We start from the raw sequence: 27,945 nt of genomic DNA, 5'->3' as shown, positions 1-27,945 counted from the left end.
CGGGCAGTGGCAAGAAATCAGCTGTCCTCCAGTTTTCATGGGTGACCCTTTGCGTGATCGTTGTTCATAGACAAAGCTAATTATCATTCATCCAGGGTGAGCCTAGGGCTGCCATGCCAACAGAGCCATCTTCCTGGTATTCCTCTCCTCTCTCCGCATTATCCCAGGCTCTTTGTGCCCTGTCCCAAGCACAGACTCGGAGAGCTTCCTCAGGCTGCACGCGCCCAAGAACTGCAACTCCCAGTCCCAAAAAAGAAATTCCCAAAGCTGTTGCCCGGTGTCATAGTCACCAACTGGTCAGTCCAGCTCCTATTCTACCACAGTGGCTTCTGGGAGAAGCGGCCCTATGGTTATAGACCTCCTAGGTCTCTGTTTCCCAAGGAGCTCGCTTTCCGCTTAAGGGACAAACAGTATGCATCATAAATGTCCTGGACTGAGAGAAATGGGCACCAGAATACCAGACAAAACCTTCTCGATGAGACCACTGAAAGCTTTGCCCATTTAAGGGTCATTCATATTGCGAATGATCTTGTGAATAGAGCTATTCTCACACATGCAAAGGGAGCATCGCAAGGACTGCCTGTCAGAATCAGCTAGGTTAGGCTGCCGTCTAGGTTTGTGTCTCCTTCATATCCCTTTTTGAGAGCCGGGACTATAACATTGATAATCATAGCAGACAGCTCAGGACCCTGCCTGCAGATTAAATGCTTTGAAAGGCATTGACGTTTTGATGAGTTTTGAGGTCATTGGATATGAACTGTTCCCACAGGCTCATGCCTTGGGACGCACAGCTGGTAGGGTGTTTGGGGAGGTTATGGAGCCTTTAGGGGCTCTGCTGGAGGAAGCACGTTCCCAAGGGGGCGGGACTTGAGTGTTATGGGTGGAGTCACTTCCTGCTGAGCTCTCTGAACTTGCTGGTGTGTGCTTTATAGCACGCAGCTGCCACTAGTTTCCATTGTCTTAGCCAGAGCCACTCCAACCACCTTAGAGGATGGCATCCCTGAACCGTGAACCAAAGCCTAGCTCTGTTCCTTTGCTTTGCCTCTGCTAGGAAATGGGTGAAGCGATGAGAAACCAGCGACCACAGACGGAGAAAACTGGAAATGCCCGACAAACACGCCCAAGGACAACCACAATACGTTTTCTTCAGCACTGTGTACCAGGTCTTGGTGACACAGCCATGAACGATTGGATTAAAGTCCCCTCTCTCCTCCCTCCTACCACACCCATGCCAAAGGAGGGAGAGAGATAAACAGAATTAGAGGTGAGAAATAAAGATCTCAGTGTCAAGTACAGGAGAGAGACAGTTGCCGCCAACGGTTAGGGAGGCTCCCCAGAGCAGATGAAATGTAAAGGTCCGAATGAGTCGGGAGGCCCCGGGGGACACTGTTCCTGTCAATGGGAACAGATGCTGCAAAGGTCTCAGGCGAGAGCATTCTTGACTCTTCTGTCTGAGAGGCAGGAGGCCTCTGTGGCTAAAGAGCTAAGATAGTGGGAAACTTGGCAGCAGAGAATCAAACAAGGTTGCTAACTGAGAGCTTACTTGTGGCCTGCACAAAGCTTTACGGCACTGGCAGCCATTTTAATTAGCAGTTTGGTTGCTTCTGGAGACTCAGGAGAGCCAGGGTTTCTCCCTTCCCCCATCTCCATTTCTACCCTTTAGGCTAGATGTTTGCACATAAGCATACAGAGGAGAAAGGAATGATTGAGAAACAGAGTAGACCACGCCCCCTCACCGGAGCAGGCCACGCCCCCTCCTCACCAGAGCAGGCCACGCCCCCTCCTCACCAGAAGGCCACACCCCTTCTTCCCTTTCTAGTGGGTTCTCCTTATTTGTAGCTCACCACTCTCCCAGTAGCAAGGTTTAAAATCCAAGTCCTTTGTATGATGGCTCTTTCTCAACCCTGGGATCATTCCAGTGACTCTATCCACATCCGGTTCCTTTATCTGCAGCTCAACCTGCTACCAGAACCACTGCAAACTCCCTCTGCTGGCTTCCTGGGAGTGGGACTCCCATAATACATACTCCCCAGTGTGTCAGTGATGGGGCTGCGGTCTCCTTCGTTTCCAAACATTTTCTGGCTCTTAAGCCAACTCAGGACAAAGTCAAATCGAGTTCCTGATTGGTTCCTCTGTAGGTTCATCAGGTCCATCGACCACGGTCCTCTTAACCATCTCCATGTTGCCAATGCCAGGTACTGTATTAGTCAGATTTTCATCACTATGACAAAAAGCCTGAGACAACCTGTTAAGAAGAAAGGTTTCTGAGGCTTCAGCCCACTATTTGCCTTTGGGCCTGTGGCGTGGCAGCAAACTTGAGGTAGGGAAAACCGCTCACCTCAGTTTCTAAGAAGCAGAAATAGGCCAGAAAGGGTAGGGTCTCAATATCCCCGCCAAGGCCATTCTCAAAATGATGATGGGGTGGGCAAGCGTAATGACCTCACTGTGCAGACCAAAGAGATCCAGGCTTGACGTTCACATAGACTGGGATTGAGAATCCACCAAATTAGTTTTCTCATCTGTAAAATGGGGGTTGCTCGGAAACCTTCCCTTCCATTCTACCCATTATGGATATTTCCGAGTGCTATGACTTGTTCATGCTATGCAGGGTGGGGCAAACCAAACCCAGAGAGCATCCGCTGCTCACACAGTCTCTGCTGTGCCCCGGCATGTTACCATCAAGAACCCAGATGGAAGGGACACCCAAGCATGGTGCTTATGTGCCTGAGGTGCGGCAGGCTGCAGATTCTATTAGTGTCGTCTTTAAGGCTTCTGGGAAAGTGAAGAGAGGGACACAGGTCGCCCTGGACCTGGAGTGTCAGTGAAGGTGGAGCGCCCCAGGAGCCCCCACCCCAACCCCCGCTTCCCCAGAGAGTCCTGAGCCCCAGGGCTGTGCTGGAGCAAGAGGGAAAATGCTCACTGGAAACCTGGCCTTTGAGAGACTTTCCCATAGTCTTTGATGATAGTGCTGGGATTAAGGAATGGGAAGATGTCAGACAATTACCTTATTAATGCCGGTGTGACTACAGCCCCTGCTTCTGCCTCCTGGGGCTGGGGGCTGGGGGGGTGGGGGTTGGAGGGTGGGGGGTGGGGGTGGGGAGTGGGGGTGGGGTCCAGATCTGGAATGCAGGATGATGTCACCTTCTCCCTCAACTGTCTCTTTGGAAGATTAATTGTGGTATTTCCCTTGTGAAAGTTTTAAGTAGCTGGCAGGCAGGTGAAACAATGTTTGCTCTGGGTCCTGGGATCTAGCATCCTAATGCACACACTCACATGTGTACACACACATTTATACACTCCACACATATGTACATGCACATACATTCAGACACTTACATTTACACAGTCACACACATATATATATACACATAAAAATACACTCATACATACATACTCACACAAAAACACACTCATATACACACTCACACATGTACACACATTTAACACACATTTATATACATTTATATACACATACATTTATATAAACATACACAGTCACACACATGTATATGTACATAAAGACACACTCACATACACACATACACACTCACACAAAAATAAACATTTATATACTCACACATGTATATGAACATATAAAAACACTCATATACACATACACACACATAAACTCACATTCATATACACACATGTTCACGTTTCTACATTCACACACACACACACACACATATATATACACTCACACACATAAATACACTCACACACATATACACACAAAACACACACTCATAGGCACACACATACACACATTTATACACTTACACATATATACATTCATACACACACTCACACATTCATACACATGTGCACACACATACACACACTCACAATTCATACACATCTGCACACATTTACACACACACACATCCAGAGTTTCTCCTTTTCTGGAAGAACCAGCCCAGGCTTCCTCCCTCTCCAAAGCCTCTCTGAGTCTGACCCCATGTTTTTGGCTGGTCAGTGATGGCCTAAGGTGTCTACTGACCGCTTTTCCCACAAGTCATCTTACACCTCAGTCACCAGGCTTAGCAGCTGCCTCGCTTCTCAATATCCTCAGGCAGAAAGCTGACCTGACCCAGGATGCAGTAAGATTCCAGAAAAGCATGCCATGCCAGGTGGTGCAGAGGAGCACTAGGCCTGGGTGATATTTTCCCTTCATGGTTATTGTGAGCAGTCTACATCCCATTGGCTGTGTGACCTAGAGGAGGTGTCTTCACCTCTCTGGACTATGTTGAATAAATATGAAGGTGGATGTTGTGAGCAGGAGCTGTAACCCCAGCAAATAAGAAGGCTAAGGCGGGAAGATATCAAATTCCCACCCAATCTGAGCCACATAGAAAGACCCACACAAAGGGACAGGAAACCTGCTGAACTAGGGCTTGGTATGTGGTCAGTGCTGCGCAAACACGAACTGCGACTCTTATTTCAGAGAGCATGACAGCTGGGTCAGAGCCAATGGCCTAGGCTGGAATCCCAGGTCTGCCACTGAAGGTCACACAGAGTTAGGCAAGGAGGAGGAGGAGGAGGAGGAGGAGGAGGAGGAGGAGGAGGAGGAGGAGGAGGAGGAGGAGGAGGAGGAAAAGGAAGAAGAAGAAGAAGAAGAAGAAGAAGAAGAAGAAGAAGAAGAAGAAGAAGAAGAAGAAGAAGAAGAAGAAGAAGAAGAAGAAGAAGAAAGCCTCTTAGAGCACATCCTCGGAACAGACTCACCCATAAATCAATACAGCCCAACGGCACATTAAACACACAACCCAAAGCCCGCCCAAATCCACAGGCACTCAGCCAGAGACAGTGCTGCCCCCATCCCACCCATCGTAGAGCCTCGCCTCTGCACCGGCATGGTCCATCACACAGGGTGACTCCCCGCATAATTAGCTGCAGGCTCACTCTGCCCCTCCCAGCTGCAGCCTGTTCCCAGCCGTGATGTCAGCTTAGGTCTTCTGGCATGATGAGCTCATTCTGTGTCTTATTGAGGCCACCCAGGTACTGGGGGGACAGTCAAGTTAGGATAGTGGGACCCTCTCTCTACCGGAACAAAAGCCAAGGGTCTCAGCCCACCCACTCAGTACAGATCTAAGATTCAAACAATTAGCTTTTCCACCAGGGTTCCTGGCACAGGACATCTGTGTGCACAGGCCACCAATTTCCTCATCTGAAAAATGGGTTGACGCTACCTAACAAAGACGGCTGCGAACATTTCCTGCCATGCCTGCAGCTTGCCACAGTGAAAGACACACAGGAGCAATCCCTCTCAGTAATTGTTATTTTGAATAAAGTACCTCCTATGAGGACGGCTTTCTATCAAAATGGTTTCTCAACCTGGGACTCAAAGTCCCCGTAAAGAAAGCAGCATTGGGACTCCAATACTCTCAAAGGGAAAATGGCAAGTCCCAAGCTATCCACCTGCTGATGATTGGAACCCCAGACCCAAGGCACCTGTAAGTTAAAATATTCTGAATTCATTTTCCTAGCAAGATGGAGGAACAGAAGTTTCTAGAAATGGCTCTTCCTGGAGCTGGGCTTTCAAAATATCCCACCTGGAGAACAGTGCATCTAGATATTTGTTATTATTCAGAATAAAGATATAAACCCAGCCTGGTGCTGCTGGTCTGTCGTCCAGCCTGCACAGGAGGCTGAAACGGGGAACTCGAAAGTTCAAGGCCAGCCTAAGCTGAGAGTGAGATCAAGGTCAGTCTAGAAAGATTCATGAGGTGCTATTTGAAAATAAATACAGAAATAAAAGAGACTGTTTACTTGCTTACATAAACCCACTTAAACACACATCATTCATCACACACACACACACACACACACACACACACACACACACACTCACATCATACATACATCAACACATGTGTACAAACACACACACATCATACATATATCAACACATGTGTACAAACACACACACACACACACACACACACACACAATTATAGATTAGGATTCCCCCCATGAGGAATAGCGTAGTTGGACAACATAGTACTATTTAGAAAGAACATCAAGGGAGGGCCATATTAGGTAATGAGGAAGGACAGAGCGTAGGCAACGGACACAAGTCATAAAAGACATTAGAAAACATCTTTTTCCTAGTCTCCATCCCATCACAGATTTTTGCTGTTTGGTTCTGTGTGGTGGATCTGTAAATAAAGATGTGATTGATAGTTAAAGTGTAAAGCGCATAGGAACGCTCCAACATGGCTGTTCTGTTGTACGGGGTTCACAAAGGGGGTGGGGCTCCAGGGTGCTGTTGTTCTGTGTATGGGGCTCACAAAGTGGGGGCTCCAGGGCGTGGCTGTTCTGTGTACAGGGGTTCGCAGAGCTAGACAGCATTTGGGACCGGGCAGGTGTTCGAGTTCAACCCACTGTGTGATGTTTTTATTTGTGAATCCATCACGTTAAATGCTTTTACAGAAGGAAGAGGATTAGAGGTGCAGCTAGCTCTGTGGTGAAAAGCTTTCCGGAATGTAAAAGGCAGTCAATGCAAAGAAAAAGTTGTCTGATGACTTCTGTTAACTCTCCTGCTGAATGAGACAGTCGTAGGGCTCACGGCTATCCGTGCGCGGAGGGGCAGGGTTCCACCGGCTAATGTTTATGAAGCACTTAAGAGCAAACATGCAACCGATAAACTGAAAGTTGAAAGCTTGAAAGCACAGACTCCCCTGCGAAGTTTATAACGTCATGCATTCCTGATGACAGGTGCAGAGCAGGCTCCTCTCCTGCCCCATTCCATAGGTGGAAAACCGGCAGCTCAGGCATGCCTTGGAAACTCTCATAGAAACTCTCATAGAAACGGCAGGCATGCCGCTCATAGAAACGCTCCCCTTGACCAAACTTCAGGCAGACTCCTCCTTGGAGGCCCAGGGGTGCGTTCTCTTCACCCAGTTCTAACTAGAACAAGTCAGTTTAGCCACAACCCCCATCATCCCATGTATGATCAACCCCTCCCATGCCTGTCGGCTGCTTGTCCTCCCATGGCTTTCAAAGCAAGGTCTGATCACCCCAGTCTATCCGTACAGGAATCCAGTTAGATCAGTTTATCTGGATTTCCCTCTGGTCCCTGGATCCCCCTCGGTCATTTCCCACCCGTTGACCCCCATTCTGCCTCCAGGCTGTAAATCCCCAGTGGCTCAGGCTGTACTGGGAGTTGTGCCCGACCTGTTTTCTTACCCCAAGTCCTACCTATCCCAATAGATTCTGCCTGGCAATGTCCCTCTCTTCATAACTTCAACTGCCATTTTTAACAAAATCATTCTCAGAAGTCTGAGGCTGTAAGATTTGGGCCCTACTGTAAGTGGGATTCCGTGTGCTTCTCAATCCAATGAGAGGCTTGTCTCTCTTCTGCGAGTCCCTACAGCGGGAGGCAAGACCGAACATGCTCTGAGGATGGTATTTCCAGAGTGTGACCTGAGCCCTCAGCCAGGCGGAGGGTTATTAATAGTCTGGCTTTAGTGCCCTGTGGGGCACTGGTGCCTGGAGTGGACTCTGCGGGAGGCAGAGGGAGGGCGGGGCGGAGCAGAGCAGGAGAAGGAGGAGCAGGAGGAGGACGAGGAGGAGGAGGAGGAGGAGGAGGAGGAGGAGGAGGAGGAGGAGGAGGAGGAGGAGGAGTGCCTGATAGGCTGCCTGGATTCGGAAGCCACGGCCAGTCCTAGCTCCCCACCCCCACTGTGATGGGACAGTGGGGCCCTGTGTGGTACAATGGGGCATTGTGATGGGACAATAGGACACTGTGATGGGACAATAGGGCATTGTGATGGGAGAGTGGGGCATTGTGATGGAACAATGGGAAATTGTGATGGACAAGTGAGACATTGTGATGGGACAATGGGGCATTATGATGTGACAATGTGTCATTGTGATCGGACAGTGGGAAATTGTGATGGGACAGTGGGGCACTGTGATGGGACAGTGGGGCATTGTGATGGGACAGTGGGGCATGTTTATGGGATAGTGGGGCACTGTGATGGGACAGTGGGGCACTGTGATGGGATAGTGGTGCATTATGATGGGATAGTGGGGCACTATGATCAGAGAGTGGGACATTGTGATGAGACAGTGGGGCACTGTGATTGGACAGTGGGACACTGTGATGGGACAGTGGAACATTGTGATAGGACAAAATAACAGTATGCCAACACGGAACACAACAAAAGTGTTTACAAATGTGTAATGTTTCCAAACTATGAAGACCCCTTGTGTATGGCTCTTGCCTTAATAGCCTTCTGTTTCTCTGCATTCACAGCTGTGGTACTCTGTGTCTTTGTCAAGCACCATGACATTCCTATTGTGAGGGCCAATAACAGAATCCTCAGCTCCATATTACTCATTTCCCTCATGTTCTGTTTTCTGTGCTCCTTTTCCTTCATTGGCCATCCTAAAAAAGCAACCTGTATCTTGGAGCAAATTACATTTGGAATTGTGTTCACGGTGGCTGTTTCCATAGTTCTGGCCAAAACAGTCACTGTGGTTCTGGCTTTCAAAGTCACAGACCCCAGAAGAAGGTTGAGAAAATTCCTTGTATCTGGAACATCCAACTACATTATTTCCATATGTTCCCTATTCCAATGTATTCTGTGTGCAATAAGACTAGCAGTTTCTCCTCCCTTTGTTGATATGGATGAACACTCTGAGCATGGCCACATCATCATTGTGTGCAACAAGGGCTCAGTTACTGCATTCTACTGTGTCCTTGGATACTTGGCCTGCCTAGCACTTGGAAGCTTCACTGTTGCTTTCTTTTCAAGGAATCTGCCTGACAACATTCAATGAAGCCAAGTACTTGACCTTCAGCCTGCTAGTGTTCTGCAGTGTCTGGGTCACCTTCCTCCCTGTCTACCATAGCACCAAAGGCAAGGTCATGGTTGCTGTGGAGATCTTCTCCATCTTAGCATCCAGTGCAGGGCTGCTTGGATGCATCTTTGTACTCAAGATCTACATCATTTTAATAAGACCAGACAGAAATTCTATCCAAAATGTCAGGGAGAAATCATATTTTTGAATAAATAATTCAGGAACTCTATCAAATGTTGACACAAACCTATCAATTATTGGATTATAGTGCATGTATCTACTTTTGAAATCACTCTCACTGGCTCCTCTATTGATGACTAGAAGTATCATATCTGACAATCTTGTGTACATTCTCCATAAAATCTTTACCCCTTTACTTGCTTTGTTTACTCTGGAAAAAATAAAATTCTCAAATCCTTATTACAAATTTATTCATCATATTGCTTTTGCGGATATTTCCCCCCTTATAACTTCTAATAAAATTTGATAAGGCAGTTGAATCTATGCCCTTATATAGGAAGTGAGTTCCAGAACAGACATGTCTATAAGTAGAAACCATCTATCAAGTCAAATAAACAAATTAACTAAATAATTTACAAAGGTGAAATCAGATCACATTTTCTTATTTCCAGTAGGACCACATATATGATAATGCACTGCCTATTTTTTCACCTAGTCTTCAATTTATTGGCCAGTAGTCTGAGGCAGAAAATTTCTTTTTCTTCTCACAAGTACAAAATATTATATTGAACAATGGATAGAAGCTGTGGAACCCAGTGGTTGAATTATGGAATAGTTGGAATAGGCTGACGAATAGGGTGACCCATAGGAAGACCAACAATCTCAAACACCCCAGACAGCAAAGATCTCTCTCACATTATACCACTAACCACGCAGCATAAACCAGCTGACATGAGGCCCTCACATATATGGTATAGGATGGCCTGGTTTGGCCTCAGAAGGAGAAGACACATTGACCCCCTGAGAATTGTTAGGACCCAGGAATTGTTAAGGTCTGAGAGTTGTGAGGTGTGGATATCCTCTTGGAGATGGGAGAGGTGGTATGAGAAGAGGAAGTGTCAGGGGTAAAACAAGGAGGGGGGATAACAACATAAGTTAAAATAATAAAGACTGAAGAATTAAAATATACAGAATGAAACAAAGAAGATTGTAGATATGTGAACATGCTATTATAATGTAAGTATGGAAGAGATTGTTAAAACTACTGATATAGGCATGTAGCTATTTTTTTTTTCTCAGAGCATGCCCTTGGTGTGCAGTTCTGACTGAGGTCCTTAACTCAGAAAATTCTGGGAGGATGGAATGGGAGCCACCTGCTCCCAAGACAGTGATATTCCCAAAAAGACAATTGAGTGTTTGTGATTGTATTAAATCCATAACATTCATCAACTCTGTTCTCATAATGGGATGAAGAATGGATCTAAAATGCATCAACATTAACAAATATTATCACTTCTCTAAGTAAGTCTTCATGCAAATATGCAAATATGATCATTAACAATGTCCCTTTAAGACCCATTCTTCAGTAACATCCACATTGTATTCATTGAAAATTCACGGAAGATGTCACTTCAAAAAGAAATATATATATATATATATATATATATATATATATATATATTCAAACTGGAGTTTAAAGGAAGTCTACACAACTTTATTATAATAACTGATCTCCTCTGAAATTACATTTATATTCCAACCTTGAATTTTAGTAACATTTACTTATTTTTTTCATATTTAATTTTGTGTCCCTAAATATTTTCTAGTCACCATATAAGTGCAGGAGATGGTGGAGAAGAGAAATTGGCAACAGGTCAACTGGACTGTAGTAGTTGGATGGTGGTATTCAAGATTCAATGTGTCTGTGTGATTAATGAAGAGGACAAATGATTACTTGTAACATTAAAAATAAACTGATAACGAAATGACTAAAGATGTTATTCATGAGCTAGATCCCACATTTTAAAAATTCACATGATTTTTTATCTATGAATTTGTGGATAATTTTTGACTCATGATTTATAGAATGTGAAGAATCTTATATTTTATATTTTAATACACATACAGTTGCTGCAATGTTATGAGGTAAAATGTTATTGCACAGTTAGTCAAAATTATTAAAATTATGTTGTCAACTACAGAACCAGTAGTACTCAAAAGATTATTTGTTTACAAAAATTGCTCCCTACATAAAAAAGGGAGATTGGTAGATTTAGCTTGTAATCATTTACAAAGAAATCAATGTCTTTAAAGGACACCTGTGGCCAGCCATGGCTAAGCAGCTATATCCATTAACACTAAATATGATAAAATGAACCCATCACCAGGATTATATAATAAGTGAGATTACATAACCCTAGGAGGTGTCTGCTGAAATCCATACATTTTCACATAATACTTGCTCAAAATTATTATGAAATGAATTATAAAATTATTTCTAATAAAATGAGTCATAATCAACCCATTTAGAACAATAAATTTAACAAAATTTCAACAAAATGTTTATATTATTTTACTTATGTGTATGTGTGTGCTATAGGTACACAGGTGCTTGTAAGTGCATACAAGTGTAGCTGCAAGTGAGAGGCATTCATTGACCCTTGAGTTAGACACAGAGACAGCTCTGAAAAACCTGACATGGATAGAGGAACAGAACTCAGATGTTCAGAATGGGCAGTACATTCTCTGCACAGTTGAACTGAATGCCCAGGCACATAAAAACATTAACCTATAATTGCTTTCCAAAAATGCATTTCATAGAGAAAAATAAACAACACGATGGAAGCACATCTTCACTCTCTGCACATATCCCAAGATTCAGTCCAATTGAAATAATGTTTCTCTTTTTTCCTGTTTTAATTTTCTTACTTTAATCCTTTGTTTTATAGGCCAGATTTTATTTCCCCTCGCGGCCTACCTTCTGACTGTTCCACATCCAATAACTTCTCCCCTTCTCCACAAGGTGGCGCCACCCCACCCACATCCCTCACCCTACCAAACCTCCCCACTTCCTGGGGCCTCCAGTCTCTTGAGGAATAGGTGTGCCTTCTCTGACTGAGTCAGACCTGTTAGTCCTCTGCTGTATATGTGTTGTGGGACTCATATCAGCTGGCGTGTACTGCCTGGTTGGTGTTCCAGTGTCTGAGAGATCTAGGCGTTCCAGTTTACTTGAGACTGCTGGTCCTGGAAAATAATACACATGAAATTAAAGACATATTAATGATTTCTAAATTAATTGATTGGTAAGTAGAAGTTTTCTGGTAAAATTGAATAGTTCCATGGAAAATATTTCTGATTAAATTAAAGAAATATATAGAAAAAACTAAACTACACGGCAGTGGTAAGTAGAAATAATTTCAAATTGTCAATTTTAAAACATTTTCTCAGGATATTTCTTCAATTTTATCAGAATTATTTTACATGTACCTTTCATTTTATCAGAAAATGTGTGTCCTTCCTCCTTCAATTTATTTAGAAATGTGTTTTAAATAAACAAATTTTTTGCTATTATTATCCATGAAAATGGTCACTTTTAACACTTAAAAATACTTTCCTTGTTAACCTTCAATTTTTTCATATAATGATTTTTCTTTCTTTTTCAATTAATTTAGTAAAATATTTATGCCTACATTTTTATCAGTATAATTTTCCATGAAAATTGACCATTTTAACAGGATTCTCTACATATTTCTTCCATTTTATCAGACACACTCTCCATGGAAATGTTGCATTTTGATATAAAATGTTTATTATTTCACTTTCAATCAATTTACTAATGCTTTTTGTCTAAAATTTAATCTGTATAATTTTTTTCTTTTTTTCAATTAATTTAGCAATGATTTTTATTTTTACCATTTTATCTGTATACTTTTCCTTGAATTCAGAAATTTTAACGTGTTTTTGATATATTTCATCAAATTTATCTGAAATATTTTCCATGTAAATCTCTACCTGTGTCAGTAAATATTTATAATTCCACTTTCAATTAATTTAGAAATATTTTTATGCCTTTCATTTTATCTGTATAATTTTCTATGATATTCTTCTATTTTAACATGTTTTCCTATAAATGTTTTCAACTTATCATAAGTATTTTCTAGATAAATCTTCAATTGTATAATAAAGTGATTCTATTTCATTTATCAACTAATTTAGCAACGTTTTTTATGTATACCATTTTATCTGTATAATTTCCCTAGACAATAGTGTATTTTAATTTGTTTTTCGATGTATTTCATTTTTTTCTGATTTTATTTCCATCTAATTCTGTAATAGTGTCAGTAAATACTTATAAATCTACTTCAATTAATTTAGAAATATTTTATGCCTACCATTTTATCTGTATGATATTCCATGATAATCTTCAATTTTATTTTTTCCTGATATTTCTTCAATTTTTCTTCAGTTTTCATAAATATTTTGATGTAACTTTTCTATTATTTTAGCCATGATTTTATGTATACCATTTTATCTGAATAATGTGCCATGAAAATCATCAGTTTTTCTGTGCATTTCTTCAATTTTATCTGAAATATTTTCCACTTAAATCATCCATTTTATCAAAAAATGTGTATTTCCTCCTTCAATTAATTTGGAAATATTTTCAATTCAACCAATATATCCATATTATTTTGCATACTAATCTTAATTTTATCAGAAAATGTTTATAATTCCACTTTCAATTAATTTAGAAATGTTTTTGATGTCAAACAATTTATTGATATTATTTTCCATGAAAATCGTCAAATTTAATACCTTTTTCTAGTTTACCAAGCATACTTTCTACATAAATAATCTATTTTTTCACAAAATATTTCTACTTCATTTCCAATTAATTTAGAAAAGTTTTTATGCCTACCATTTTATCTGAAAAATTTTCAATGAAAAACATCCATTTTAACATGTATTTCTATGTTTTTTCAATTTATTAAAAATATTATTTATGTATCTTTAGCTTTATGAGAAAACGCTTTACTTCCCCTTTCAATTATATAAGCAATGTTTTTATGTCTACCATTTATTTGCATAATTTTCTCTGAAAGTTGTGAAATTTAATGTATCTTTCTATATATTTCTTTAATTTTGTCAGAAATGTTTTCCATGTAAATCTCTAATTGTGTCAGGAAATACTTATAATTACACTTTTAGTTAATTTAGAAATATTTTATGAGTACAAATATAATTGTATAATTTTCTATGATAAGCTTCAATTTTTAACATGTTTTCCTGTGTATTTCATCACTTTTATTTTCCACGTTTCTTCAAATCTGTCAGAAAATATTTATACTTTCTTCCTCAATTATTGTCCAGATGTCAACCAATTGATCTATATTATTTTCCATTATAATCTTAAATTTCAATATTGTTCTCTATATTTCTTCAGTTTATCAGAAATGTTTCCCTTTACATTTTCAAGTTTATCAGAAAATGTTTATAATTTGCTATCAATTAACTTAGAATAGTTTATATCATCCAATTGATCTGTATTACTGTTCAAGAAAATCGCAAAACTTAACACTATTTCCTATATTTTCTTCAATTTTTTCCAGAATAATATCCATGGAAATCTTTAGTTTTGACACAAAATATTTCTAATTCCACTTTCAGTTAATTTAGTAATGTTTTATGTCTACAATTTTATGTGTATAATTTTTCATGAAAATCTTAGATTTAAATATGATTTTCTATTAATTTCTTCAATTGTGTCAAATTTTCCATGTAAATCTTCTTTTTATCACAAAACATTCCTACTTCAATTTTCAGTTAATTTAGCCATATATTTTATGTCTACCAAATAATCTGTATAATTTTGCATAAAAATTGTCACTTTTAACATGTTTTTATATTTATTTTTTCACTTTTATCAAAAATATATGCCATGTAAATATTCAATTTTATCAAAAATGTTTATAATTCCTCTTCAACTTAATTTGGAAATGTTTCTATGCCTACCATTTTATTTGTATAGTTTTCTGTGAAAATTGTGATTTTTAATGTGATGTCTATATATTTCTTCTATTTGATCAGAACTATTTTCCATGTAAATCTCTAGTTGTGTCAGTAATATTTATAATTTGACTCTTGATTGATTAAGAAATATTGATGTGCCTGCAATTTTATCTGTATAATTTTCCATGATTATCTTAAATTTAAAAAAATTCTATATACTTCTTCAATTTTGTCATATTTTCCTTGTAAATCTTCTATTTTATTACAAAATATTTGTACTTAATTTGGCAATTAATTTAGAAATGATTTTAGGCCTACTATTTTATCTGTATAATTTTCAATGAAATTTCTCAATTTTAAAGTTTTAGAGTTTCATTAGGGGAGGGATGTGGACACTGACATGCTTCGTAGCAACAAAAGATTGGCTCATCCACTAGGATTTCTTATCTTATTTCCCAGTAAAGGGCAGAGTGGAAGTGTGGGTAAAAGTAGCAGGGGTTTGGGTTGTGGGGATCTGTGGGTTCTGCAGGTTACATCTACAAGAAAGGAACAATTTGACTTCAGAACTTAGGAACTGGCTACAAAGAGAAGACAGGATATCAGGTCCAGGCAAGAACAAAACACTTCCTTTAAGCCACCATCATTTCAGATGTTACTGTGTAAGGTTGACTGCCAGAGCCATGAAATGGGGCTCATGGAGGGTATCTGAGGAAGAGCAAAAGGTCTCTACGGTTTGTAATTGAATAAGGATTTCCAGAGCCAGGCATGCTTGTGCACACCTTTAATCCTAGCACAGTAGAGGCAGACAGGTCTCTGAGTTCAAGGTCAGTTTGGTCTACAGAGTAAATTCTAAAAGAACAAGGACTGCATAGTGAGACACTGTCTGAAATGAAATTCCTTTATATATATATAAGATTTAATTATTAAACATAAGTACACTGTAGCTGTCTTCAGACACACCAAAAGAGGGCATCAGATCTCATTACAGAAGGTTCTTAGCCACCTTGTGGTTGCTGGGATTGGAACTCAGGACCTTCAGAAGAGAAGTCAGTGGTCTTAACTGCTGAGCCATCTCTCCAGCCCCAAGAGATTCTTTTCATGTTGGGTAGACAGATTCACTGATAAAATTTCAGGTGGTCAGGTTCTTTGATGATCCAAGCACTCACAAGGGTGTGGGGTGGTGAGAAGGTGAAGGTGGGGCAGAGAGAAGGAGAAGAAAAGTATCAACTCTCAGAACAAGGAAATAAATCCCTTAGGAAGTAGATTTTAGAGGAATGGTCTGTGAGCTGGTCAGATCAGTGAAGGAATAGGACACAAGGTAAACAGCAACAGAGGCAGCTAATCATACTGTCCCACTCTAGGACACACGTGAGTTCCACGTCTACAGGAGTGAAACAGCCTAGGTCAGTTGTCAGATAGGATGTGGACATGGCCACTCCCTCTGCAACAGCAGCCTCTGGGGTTTGACAGTTCAGAGATGCTTGACTTAGAAGGGGCCTGGAACTCCACACACTCTGGTTGCTCAGATGAGATCTGCATACCTGGGTTCTGTAGGTGGGTAAATTATTTTGTTTTGTATTTGTTTGTATTATCTCTGTGTGTCCTTGGTTGTCCTGGCTGATTTTTCTCTAGAACCTTTTTTTAAAAAACAAAATCCCCTGGCAGGGATTGCAGCCATCATTTAAAGGGGCAGGAGCCTGCTTCCATGAAAATCCTTCCACTTGCTCATGAGAGTCCTGCCTACTTCTCTCTATGTTCTTGATGGATGGCTTTCAAGATATTGCCTTGACTGTCAGAGGAGACTTTAGAACTTTGAACCTTGCAAGAGGTCCTAAAGACTGTTAGGATCACAGAAGACCGAATGCATTTTCACCACAGGATTAGCATGAATATATCATGACCAGGGCCACAATGCAATTGATTGAAACAAAAAGCATCTAGATAGAATAATGTCTTTGAATGCTTGTATGTCCTGTCTGTCTTTCTTTGTGGAGTTCGTGGAAAGTCATGTATGAGAGACTTTGCCAGAAATAAATTAATAAATAAATAAAATAAATAAATAAGTAAATAACCCCCTTAAAGAAACGCAGGAGAACACAGGTAAACAGTGTCTGCTTTCAAAGTCACCACCTGAAAAAGTTGCTCAGGTGAGGAAGGATGGAGAACTATTCTGCACATCAGGATGAGTTTTCCTTTTACTTTATAGATTGTTAGGTGCTTGATGTGGGAATGTTAGGGTGGTAGTAGCTGGGCTGGGAATGGTATCTGAGCTGCATCCCACAGGTCTGTATCTCTATGTGTAATGTGTATGTTTTGCCTGCATGAACTTATATTCACTACACACACAGGAGTTCAGATGTGGGAATAGGATTGAATAAATGTTGAGTTCCACAGAGCTGGAAGGATAAGAGCCTACAGGTTGGTAGCAGGAACGAATCCTAGTGCTCTAAAAGCATAGCAAGGGCTCTAATCTGTTGGACAATCTCTATTGCCTCTAAGGTGTCCAATTTTGAGGTAGGATACACAACAGAAAGCACAGTACTCAATCGTATATGAATAGTAAATGAGTTTGCTCTATAGGCTGGCACCATCTGGACAACACAACCTAAAACACATTATGCATGTGCTTGTGTAACAAAACAGTCCTGAGGTGCTGAGTCAGAGCTACAATGCTGAGGAAACAGTTTTGACATGGAGCTGTATCCAGAGTCAATGAACCAGAAGATGCAGAATGAATTCCCTCCATAGAGGACTTCATTGCAAAAATCATGCCATTGTCTTTTTTTTTTTTTTTTTGGTGGGGGATTTTGATTTTTTGAGACAGGGCTTCTCTCTGTTGCCCTGGATGTCCTGGAACTCACTCTGTAGACCAGGCTGGCCCCAAACTCAGAAATCCTCCTGCCTATGCCTGCCATGTGCTGGGATTAAAGGCGTGCACCACCACTGCCCGGCCACGCCATTGTCTTAAAAAACACTAGTAGCCCCTTCTCCATTTTTGTCCCTGCAGTTCTTTTCTATAACTGGGGGGCTGGGGTGCAAGCCAAGGCTAGATTATAAATCAAGAAATAAAATAATATAATAATGATAATAACAACAACAATAATAGGACACTGTTAGCACATGGAGAACATCAATCCCCAGTGGGTTTGAGGCATAACAAACCTGCTTATCCTGTCTCTACCTTTCTGTGGGTGAAGTGACCTGGAAGACAGACGGCCCTCAGGAGATGGATAGAGTATGCATTCTACTTGTGGAATAAGTTGTATTGTGGGACCACACTTTCACAGATAAAACTATTCAACATTATGGAAGAGCAAGAAGATAGACTATGGTCATAGTAAGTCTTATGATAGCCCATGTCTGGGAAAAATGATACTTTTAACAACTCCCCCACACCCCATTTCTAGAGTGTGTGTGACTTCAGGGTCTAGTGTAGGAATGACACTGAGTCCACAATCACATCATATAACATCACAAGGAAGGTTCTGGACAGATGTTGGTTTTCAAGAGCCACTCACAATTAGTTTGACAATTCTGCGTACATACCAAGGAGCCAAAGAGTGGGAAGCAAAGAGTAAAATACAATGTCTTAATTGACTTTAATGCTACCAATATGTCTTACATGATAATTTCTTTGATCATATATCATGATGTCATAGGATAATATGAACATAAACCTAAAACTGAGGTCAGTGACTCGGTAGCACATGAGAGGAGAACATTCATAAATTGGCCATATATTTACAACATGGGGAAGTCACTGGCGATTCTGTCCCGATGGGGGCACATTTAGAAACGCAGTACCGTCTTTCTGATTCTACTAGACACCTGATGTTATTATCTTATTCTTCATTTCAAGTGACCCTTGTGGTCTCCATACACAGAACACCATTTTGATTCCAATGGATTTGAAACCACAAAGTTCCGGAACCCCATGATGAACGTACTTCCTCAGATATCATGTCCTAGCATCTAGAATCAACCTCTTCTTTACCGCCAGCAACGGCAAAGTCTGGTCTTCATATCATAGATGCAGCGACTCCAACAATAACGGCAGGTTTCTGAAGCAAATGTGATTGTCTTGGGCTGCCTTCTGGCCCTGAGAATGTCCATGAGATTTTGACACAGTTGGGAAAATCTGTCCACTATAAGATAACCCTCGTGATCATAGAACTCTAGTGGGGCAGGGTACTGCTCAACAACCAGCTTGCTTTGATTGGCCATGCATTGCAGAAGGTCCTTTATTACAGCAGTGGAGAAGTCATTCTCATAGAAATTGACAGAGGTGAGCTGTGAGCACTGGCCCAGAGCAGGCAAAAGGATTTTGAGCTGAGAGTCATTCATCCTGCTGTTCTCTAACTGCAGGGTTTGCAGAGTTTCAGATTCATTCTCTAGGAGAATTCAGAGACTCTTGGAACAGGACTTGGGAAGCACTACATCATCGAAGTGCAGGTGTTTCAGTTGATAGAGCCTCTGACACACTGACGTGTGTTTCAAGTCTGACTTGGAGAGTTGGCAGACAGTCATAGACAAGGACTCCAAGGGACTCTTCAGGCATCTAGAGAAAGAACAAGAAAAATTTTCTGACTCATGGTGCTGGAGGACTCTAGTAAGATTGATACTGACACAGAGAATCCACATATGTAGAGTCAATCTATGCTTATGTTGAAGGTCTACCCTGGGGAAACAGCATGTTGGTGTCTCCTCATAGCATTGTTTACTGAAGCATATTACACTCAGGTAGGGTGGGATCGGACCGCATGTCTGCAACAACCCTTCCTCACTCTGTCAGAGAACTAGAGTTTGCACCATCAAGCTAGGAGAGCACACCTAGAAAGAACTAGCACAGAAGGGTTCTGGCAATATCTTGGCCTATGTCCTGCAGACTTTATCCATATCCTGGCAATCTCCACAATCTTTATCCCTAATCACAGTGTTTCACCCTTGACACTGATGACCCCCACCACAGTGTCACAGATTTCCCATCTACTTAGTCAAAACTTGTGTTCAAATCTTTATGGAGAAGTAGAGGCTGATTGACTCCAAAAGAGGAACAAACGGATTCCTGTTCTCACAAATCTTTGTAGAGGGTAGTTGTGGAGCCTGCCCATATCTGTCCTGTTACCTTGAATCAGTTTTGCCTGGATCCCAAAGGGTAATATGGAAAGCACACTTACAGCATCTGACCCACACAATGGACATGCTTACAAGACAGCTTTCTCAATATTCCTTACCCCAGCCAATACTCTTCAACATAAGTGGGGACCGAATCAAGTGAGCTCCATTAAGAAGGAAACAGTCCACACATTGATAGTGTAATAAGTGCAGCACTGTAACATCCTCTATGACCGTCACACCTGAGATGCCCACAAATGATTGAAGTAAAGGGAAAGGTTGTTGCTATAACAGAAACAGATCACTATCCTTCCTTACCTGAACAACAGTTTCATGTTGTCACTGGAAAAGTAGCCACCATTCATGGAGAGGTGTTGGAGATAGTTGAGTTTGGAGAACTGAGAAAGGAGTTTGGCAGCACAGTCCTTTACATCTGCAAAATGAAGCACACCACTAAGTGAGATCCTCAATCTTATTTCCCTTAGATGGAATTTGCGAAGATTTCTCATCAGGCCAAAGCAAGGTGAAAAGCAACCTAGAAAGGATAGGTCCTGTTTTGTGTATATTTCCAATTCCTCAATATAGTTTGGCTGAAAAATGTTCAAGATCTCCCTGATAATCTCCACTGGGAAGTGACAAATCTTCATCTTCAGACAGCATAGCCTCAAAGAGTCTTTTCTCTGCTGGGCCCATTGTAGTAAGCATGTTTGATGTTGTTGCAGAGAGAAGTCAAGGCTCAGGTCAGTGACCACCTTCAAACACTGCCTCAGTGCATATCTAGGAATGTGCTTTGCAACTTGTTTCTCATTCCCAGTCTTTGCTGAGCAGACTTCATCCTTTCTTCCAGCCCATACATCCCAAAAATCCTGGTGCACATCTCTGAAGTCCAGGACTTGAAGCTTCCTGCTTCTGTGAAAGATAAAGGCAAAGTTTCATAATGTAAAATGAACCAACATGGATTTAGCCTGGATCCCCCATGTCTAAGATCAGCTCCATCAAAGTACATTGCACCAAGCAGGCAAGGAGCTGCATCTGGAGACATGACCCACATCCCTTCATTCGTTTGCTCTTGACTTGTGTCTATTCCATATCTAGTGCCTGTAGGAAAGGCACAGAAAGGCTCATCCTAACATGGTTCCTTGTACCCTGAGCTGTCCTGACCTATGACTATCATTTAGGTCAGTTTTCAAATTGAATAGTATTTCCACATATCCCCATGTCAATGGCATCATTATCCCCTGTGCTGTTTCCCCCATTCTTCCTGCCCTAATGTTTGTCTTACCACTATCCCCATGATTCCCCATTTAGCCTCCTTGGGCCTTGCTTACCTGGGACTAACATTCTGTGTCAGCACTATATCTATGCCATCCAGCACAGCTTGCAAGACCTCCACATCAGGGGTTTTCATCAGCGCCCCCACAGGGAGGCAGGTAAAGGGCCAGGCTGCCACCATTGCCTTCAATATCTGTGTGTGTCTTCCATTGAAGGCCTCTAGGAAGAGTGGTGAGGAAAGCACAGTGGGCAGGTAGTCCAGATCGGAGGAGTTTATGGCATCTTTCCTCAGCAGCACATCCAGTGCCAGCTACTGGAGTGTGGGAGGGTTGTAGGTGCTCATCCTGCTAGATATTCAGTCAGAAGCAACCTGGTGAAGCATTTAGGAGACATAATTTCAGGCTAAGTTTTCAGAAGTCCTATTTCTCACATATTGCATGAACCAGAAGTATAGAGCCCATGCTCTGGCAATAATGGAGAACACAGTCTGCCCAATTATACAGTCCTGTGGTCTCCAAGCCACAAATTCATCACCCTCAGCATGTGGATTCTCTTTTAAGCACCCACAGTAGAAAAAGTTATCCACTGTTGCATGGAATATCAACCCATGCTTCTCTTAATCTCATGTCTAGTATAAAGCAAAGGTTCAGACTGGACAAAGTCTTGTGTCAGGAAAAAGGACACTGAACATCTTTGCAGGCCCTGAAAAAAATATTCTGCTTATGTCGCAGATGCAACCAGGCTTATTGTCCTTGCAATAGATTGATCCCTCCAGGGAAGGGCTAAGGAGATCCTATGAGATGCCTGTATGTATGTATCACTTAACTCTTTGAAGGCCAGGGTGAGAAATCTGGGCTATATTATATTGTTTTGGGAAATGAGGTAAAATTCATAGCCACCTGGATATATAATCAGACCACATCTAAAATGTAAAACGTATGCCAGGTGGTTCTGGCACATGCCTTTAATCCCAGTACTTGGGAGGCAGAAGCAGGCAGATATCTGAGTTAGAGGCCAGCCAGGGCTACACAGAGAAACCCTGTCTCAAAAAACCAAAACAAATAAATATAAATTAATTAATTAATTAAAGAAGTAAATAAAAATAAATACATAAATACATAAAATGCAAAACCTAACTAAAACCTGCAACTTTCCCCAGAGATTTGAAAAGCCATGCTATTGAATGAGAGCGCCTGCTCATGTGAGTCTTAGAGGAGAAGCCAAGTTTACATAGGCTACAGGGAGGGGAGTTTCCCATGACAAGTTAGAGTTCAGACAAAGAAAGAGATGAGACATTATACCTATCAGTACTTCCAAATGTTTGTTTATACTTTAAAATATGTTATTGCCTAGAAAAGATGCTTCCGTTCAGTTGGCTCTCCTTCCAATCTTGAATGGAACTCATTATGTAGCCCAGGCTTACTGTCACACACTATGCTCCTGTGTGTGGTTAGCAGCCTTGGATTTTCTTTTTTTCCTCCACTATACATGCCTAGAGCCCTTTGCTTTTAGAACTCTGCGTAGATGCCAAACAAGCCTCTAAAACAACATAACTGAAGCCCTTTAGAGGAAGAGTTGGGAGAATTTCACACCAGTCTAATCTATAAAGTATATTTCATGCTAGTTCAGGTTCAGGAAAATCAAGTAAAGTAGGATTTTAGGGGCTGGAGAGATGGCTCAGTGGTTAAGAGCACTGCTCTTCTGGAGGTCATGAGTTCAAATCTCAGCAACCTTATGGTGGATCACAACCATCTGTAATGAGATCTGATGCCCTCTTTTGATGAGTCTGAAGACAGCTACAGAGTACTCACATATAATAAATAAATCTTTAAAAAAATAGTATTTTAAATGTCTTCATTGAAGTTATTCCGTAGTGGGGTCTGTTTCCACTACACAAATGCTCTTCCATTCAGCAAAAATTCCAGATAATCTACTTCTTTTTATTTTATTTCATGTAATGATGAGGTGTCTTCTTGTAGCCAAGTCTTGCCTGCATTGTGATATTTTGCACCCAGTACATTCATTTGGTTTCCAGGTGTGGTTGCTATATACATTTTTTTTACATTCCTGGATATTTACATACATACACACATACATATCTTACACAATGTCTAATCATCTGGACAACAATGAAGCAACCACATTTCCACAGCTTTACATCCTGGGTGAGCTGTGGCTTCAGGGACACAAGCCAAAAGCCAGAATTTCCGGCTTGTGTTCCTGAAACCTTCTCAAGTGTAATTTGTAAGGTCTACTTTAGAAGAAATTCTAGTTCATATACTTGCAAAACCATAATCTGTGAAACATAGTTTAAGAGACTACAGACGGATTAAATTATAAAGATGAACCTAACTGAAATTCCAGATAAAGTCTAGAAAACTGGATGAAACCAGAAGGACCAAGAGTTCCAGCCCTCCTATGGAGCTCTGAGGGATTAAACCACCAATCAAGAGCACACATGGAGGGACCCATGGCTCCAGCTGCATATACAGCAGAGGATGGCCTTGGTGGACATCAATGGGAGGAGAGGTGCTGGATCCTGTGAAGGCTCAGTGTCCCAGTGTGTGTGTGTGTGGGGGGGGGGGGGGCGGGAATGACAGACCAGGGAAGCAGAAGTGAGTGGGTTGGCCAGCAGGGGGAGGGGAATGGATAGGGGACTTTCAGAGGAGAAAAGAGGAAAGGGAATAGCCTTTGAAATGTAAATAAACACCAGGCAGTGGTGGCACATGCCTTTAATCTCAGCACTTGGGAGGCAGAAGCAGTGGCAGAGGCAGGCAGATTTCTGAGTTCAAGGGCAGCCTGGTCTATAGAGTGAGCTCCAGGACAGCCAGGACTACACAGAGAAACCCTGTCTCGAAAAACCAAAATAAATTTTTAAAAAAGTAAATAAACAAAATATCTAAAATATCTTGTAATAAAAAAAGAGTTCAAGCCCAGATTCTTCAATGACATTCTATCTTTAAAACCTCAGCAATTTCCATGTAATCCGATTTCTCATTAAAACTGAAGTCTATCCTATTTAAACAATATACACTGGAAATGAAGTTATAGCTAGATCATGATAAGGCTAGGCCAGCTTGCAGGAAACCTCCTTATGGAGGTAAATTTTTTACCTGATATGGACACTGGCTCCAGGGTTCCTACTCCCAGCAGGACCAGGCAGTGATCCAAGCTTGAGGACACTGACATCTCTTTGCCTTCCTCTGAGCCTTTTATACAGTTTTCTTCTCTCACCTCCCCATAGCCCTACCTTCCTCACACAAGCTTCTTCTTTCTCATTGGTCCATTGAATCCCCACCCACTCAATCCTGTTAAAGAATTCCCCCACCCCCCACCCCAAGACAGGGTTTCCCCCTGTAGCCCTGGCTGTTCTGGAACTCACTTTGTAAACCAGGCTGGCCTCAAACTCAGAAATCTGCCTGCCTCTGCCTCACAAGTGCTGGGATTAAAGGGGTGTGCCACCACTGCCTGGCTTTTTTGTTTGTTTGTTTGTTTTTGTAAAGATTCACATTTCCTGCTGTTGGTTGATTGAATCAGAGTTTCTGATTCAGTCCTCCAAGGAGGATCTTCTTGTGTGAAATCAAAAACACAGAATTAAAAAGTCCAGATTCCACTGTCTGCTTGACTGACTTATGTTGTGTTAGTTCATATCTACACTTGTTTATATATGGATATAATTACTCTATGTGGTTTTAATGTCTCTGTTTGTGCATTTGTTTCAGTGTATTCATTACTGTGAACATGTACTTGACTGTGTAGGGAGTTGCATTTTAGCAAAAGTTTAAATACCGAGGTTTTCTCTCAAAACAACAAGACCACAACAATTAAAAGCCAAATACAAAACAAAGAAAGGAAGAAACAAAACCCATATGCTCATGTTGATGACGTGAAAGTGTTGCAGTTGGTTGCATGAACCTGCAAGCCTTGCTACAGAGAAGTTTAGTTGGGATAATGTTTGGTCAAGGACTTTAGAACCATCATGATCAAGATGGGTACTTAGTTATAAGTGTGAAAACCAAGATCAAAGCATTATGAGATGGAAGTCAAAGAAATAATAAGGCTCTAACAACACAGCTGTGCAATCCCTGCACGTGGTACACACCATTGAACTCTAGCAGTAAAGGCAGGAACATGTCTATGAGTTTCAGGGCAGCCTGATCCAGACAGTGAGACCTAATTTCTTTAGCCATGCATAGAGGTACACCCCTTTAATCATAGCACTCAGAAGGCAAAGGGAGGTAGATCTCTTTGAGTTCCTAGCCAGGATGCTCTAGAGAGAGAATTCAAGGACCCCCCAGAGCTGTACAAGGTGATACTATTTTAGGGATGACAGGGGCCTGGGGGCTGGCAGGCAAAGCTTTAATAAGCACCCATGCATTCTCAGTATTTGGTGCCTACCTTTGATTCTAGTAGTCCAAAAGCAAAGACAGGAGGATCTCTGTGGGTTTCAGGCCAACTGGATCCACACAGTGAGAACTTGTCCAACAACATCAAATTCCAAACACAAAACAGTGGTACCTTTCTCGAAGAAAACTGTAGAAACCTCAGTTCATCAAATGGACCTTGAGAACCTATTTAACCAGTGACCCTAGACAGGTTTAGAGTTAAAAGTACTGGTTCCAAACTCGAAGACCACAGTTGTATTTCTAGATCCCAGGAAGATAACACATCTGAAAGGTTTTCTCCCACCTCCACACGTGCACCATGACAAATGGCCCAATCACCAGTAATTAGAAATCAAAACTTGCTGGGAATTTGGTACCTGCCTTTAATCCTAGAACTTGTGAGGCAGAGGCAGGCAAATCTCTATGAAATATGGATCCCCTGTGTATTATCTTGGGTTCTCTAGAGTCAGAGAATGTATGGGCAGACTCTATATAGTTAGAAAATTTGTCGATGACTTACAGTCTGTAATCCAACTCCCCCAAAATGGGCAGCAGCAGCTGTGGATGGAAGTCCAAGGATCTAGCAGTTGCTCAGTCCCACAAGGCAAGCAGGCAAGGAAGAGTGAGTAAATCTTCCTTCTTCCAATGTCCTTATATATCTGAAGTAGAGGGTATAGCCCGGATTAAAGGCTGTAGGTCTCCAACAGAGTGTGTGGACAAGATTAAAGGCATGTGGGTCTCCTGCAGAGGGTGTGGCTTAGATTAAAGGCATGCACCTCTATGCCTTTAATCCCAGATGACCTTGAACTGGGAGATCTACTTGTCTTAATCTTCTGGAATTCATAGCCTGGACAGCCCTTCATTGAAGGGGTTCTGCATCTGTAAACTGGCTCAAGACTGTAAATGGATTCACTGGCTGAGGTTGCCTTTTGCCATGATCCAATGCAGCCTTTCTATTATTTGAGGATTTTTCTGCTTATACAGATCAAACAGATTTGCAGTAGGTTTCCTATGTATTTCATCCCTGGAAACACCATGATTGATTAGCCAGCACCAAAGGTTCAAACGACTTATATCATTATAAATTCCACCTCTCTGCCCATTACAGGGTATGTTATTATAAACATTGTTTTGTTTACACTGTCCATTATAATAACTACGATCACCTTGTCTCTGGCAATTCAATGCTGCCACCTGGCCCTTGTTAACTCGGGGCCAAATTAAACCCATTGAATTTAATTCATCTAATTGAGCAGCAGCATCTCCAACCCTAAGTTCTGGCACAAGGAAAAGGGCAAGAACAAAACTCTTTAAATGTGCTGGTGCCCCTCTCACCAGTTTGGGTCTTATAGGACTGGTGAAGGGCATATCTTCAGGACCTTCCCACTGTGGACGATTGGGGTTTACACAACGTATCCACTCTAACATTGAAATTTCCCTAAGCCTTAAAATACCTTCATCAACACTAAGCCAAGGGATATCAGGCATCTCCAACTACTTTTCAGTAGGCCATCAAACAAGCTTTTGACACCTTTTTTTAACTGTGCGAACTTCCATGTTAAAACTAGAATCTCCACTCAGAGGGCCCATGCCAATAAACTCAGCCTGCTCTACTTTTATGTTCCTTTCACCATTATTCCACACTCTTAAAATCCATCCCCATGCATATTACCCAGACTTCTGCTTGAATGAATTAGCAAACTCATTAAGCTCCTTATTAGTATAGTGTATTTCCTCATGGACTACACTTTCTACCTCCCCTTTAGGGGCCTGCTTTGCCTTGAGTCTGGTTATAGGTCTAGAAGAAACTACTGGTGGGCCCTGAGAAACATCAGTATTTTCAGCAAAAGTCACTGCTAGTTTATCAGGCTCTGAGGGATTAATATCCTCAAGTGGAGAAGGCATTATTTCAAGGGGTGGGGCTGAGGGTACTACTTCTTCAGGTGGAGCAAATTCTTAAAAATCTGAAGATTCAAAGTTCTCAATTTCAACAGGGTCTTCCCACACATCCCCATCCCAAGTTATAGGATCCCATTCTTTGCCAATTAATGCCCTTACTTTAACTGCTGACACCTTCTGAGGTTGAGACTTAAATTTTCGCTGTAATTCAGCCAACCTTATAATGAGGACTTCAGTTTGATTTTCTGCTACTTGAGGTCTATGGCTGCTAGAGAGTAGATTCTTTTTAAGGGCACACTTAGCAACTTTTAGATTGTTTACTTGAGTCTGGAGTTCTTCAATTTTATCACACAACTCCTTCCTTTCCTTCATTGTTTTTCCCCCCGAGATGCTAAGGGCAACCAGCCAGCAAAATCATTTTCTGATTTTTTCCCCAACTTGGAGAAAGTATTGTATACCACCAAATCACCTAATTCATCAAGATAATCAAAGGCATTAG

The 27,945-nt window shown here is 41.4% G+C and overlaps 1 protein-coding gene across 1 annotated transcript in view; it reads right to left on the bottom strand.

Annotated features, from left to right (window-relative positions):
* Positions 1-18,350: 18,350 nt before the first annotated feature.
* The window catches only part of LOC127666578 (PRAME family member 12-like), a 55,268-nt gene continuing 45,673 nt past the window's right edge, over positions 18,351-27,945 (bottom strand). Inside the window, 3 exon segments of the mRNA XM_052159482.1 lie at positions 18,351-19,333; positions 20,209-20,799; positions 21,219-21,532. Of these exon segments, the coding sequence (XP_052015442.1) occupies positions 18,766-19,333; positions 20,209-20,799; positions 21,219-21,343 (1,284 nt within the window). The 5' untranslated portion in view covers positions 21,344-21,532 and the 3' untranslated portion in view covers positions 18,351-18,765.

Source organism: Apodemus sylvaticus, chromosome 16, assembly GCF_947179515.1.
Source record: "Apodemus sylvaticus chromosome 16, mApoSyl1.1, whole genome shotgun sequence".
NCBI lineage: Eukaryota > Metazoa > Chordata > Mammalia > Rodentia > Muridae > Apodemus > Apodemus sylvaticus.
The sequence above is the reverse complement of the archived record's forward strand: the minus strand, read 5'-3'. Positions and strand labels throughout refer to the sequence as shown.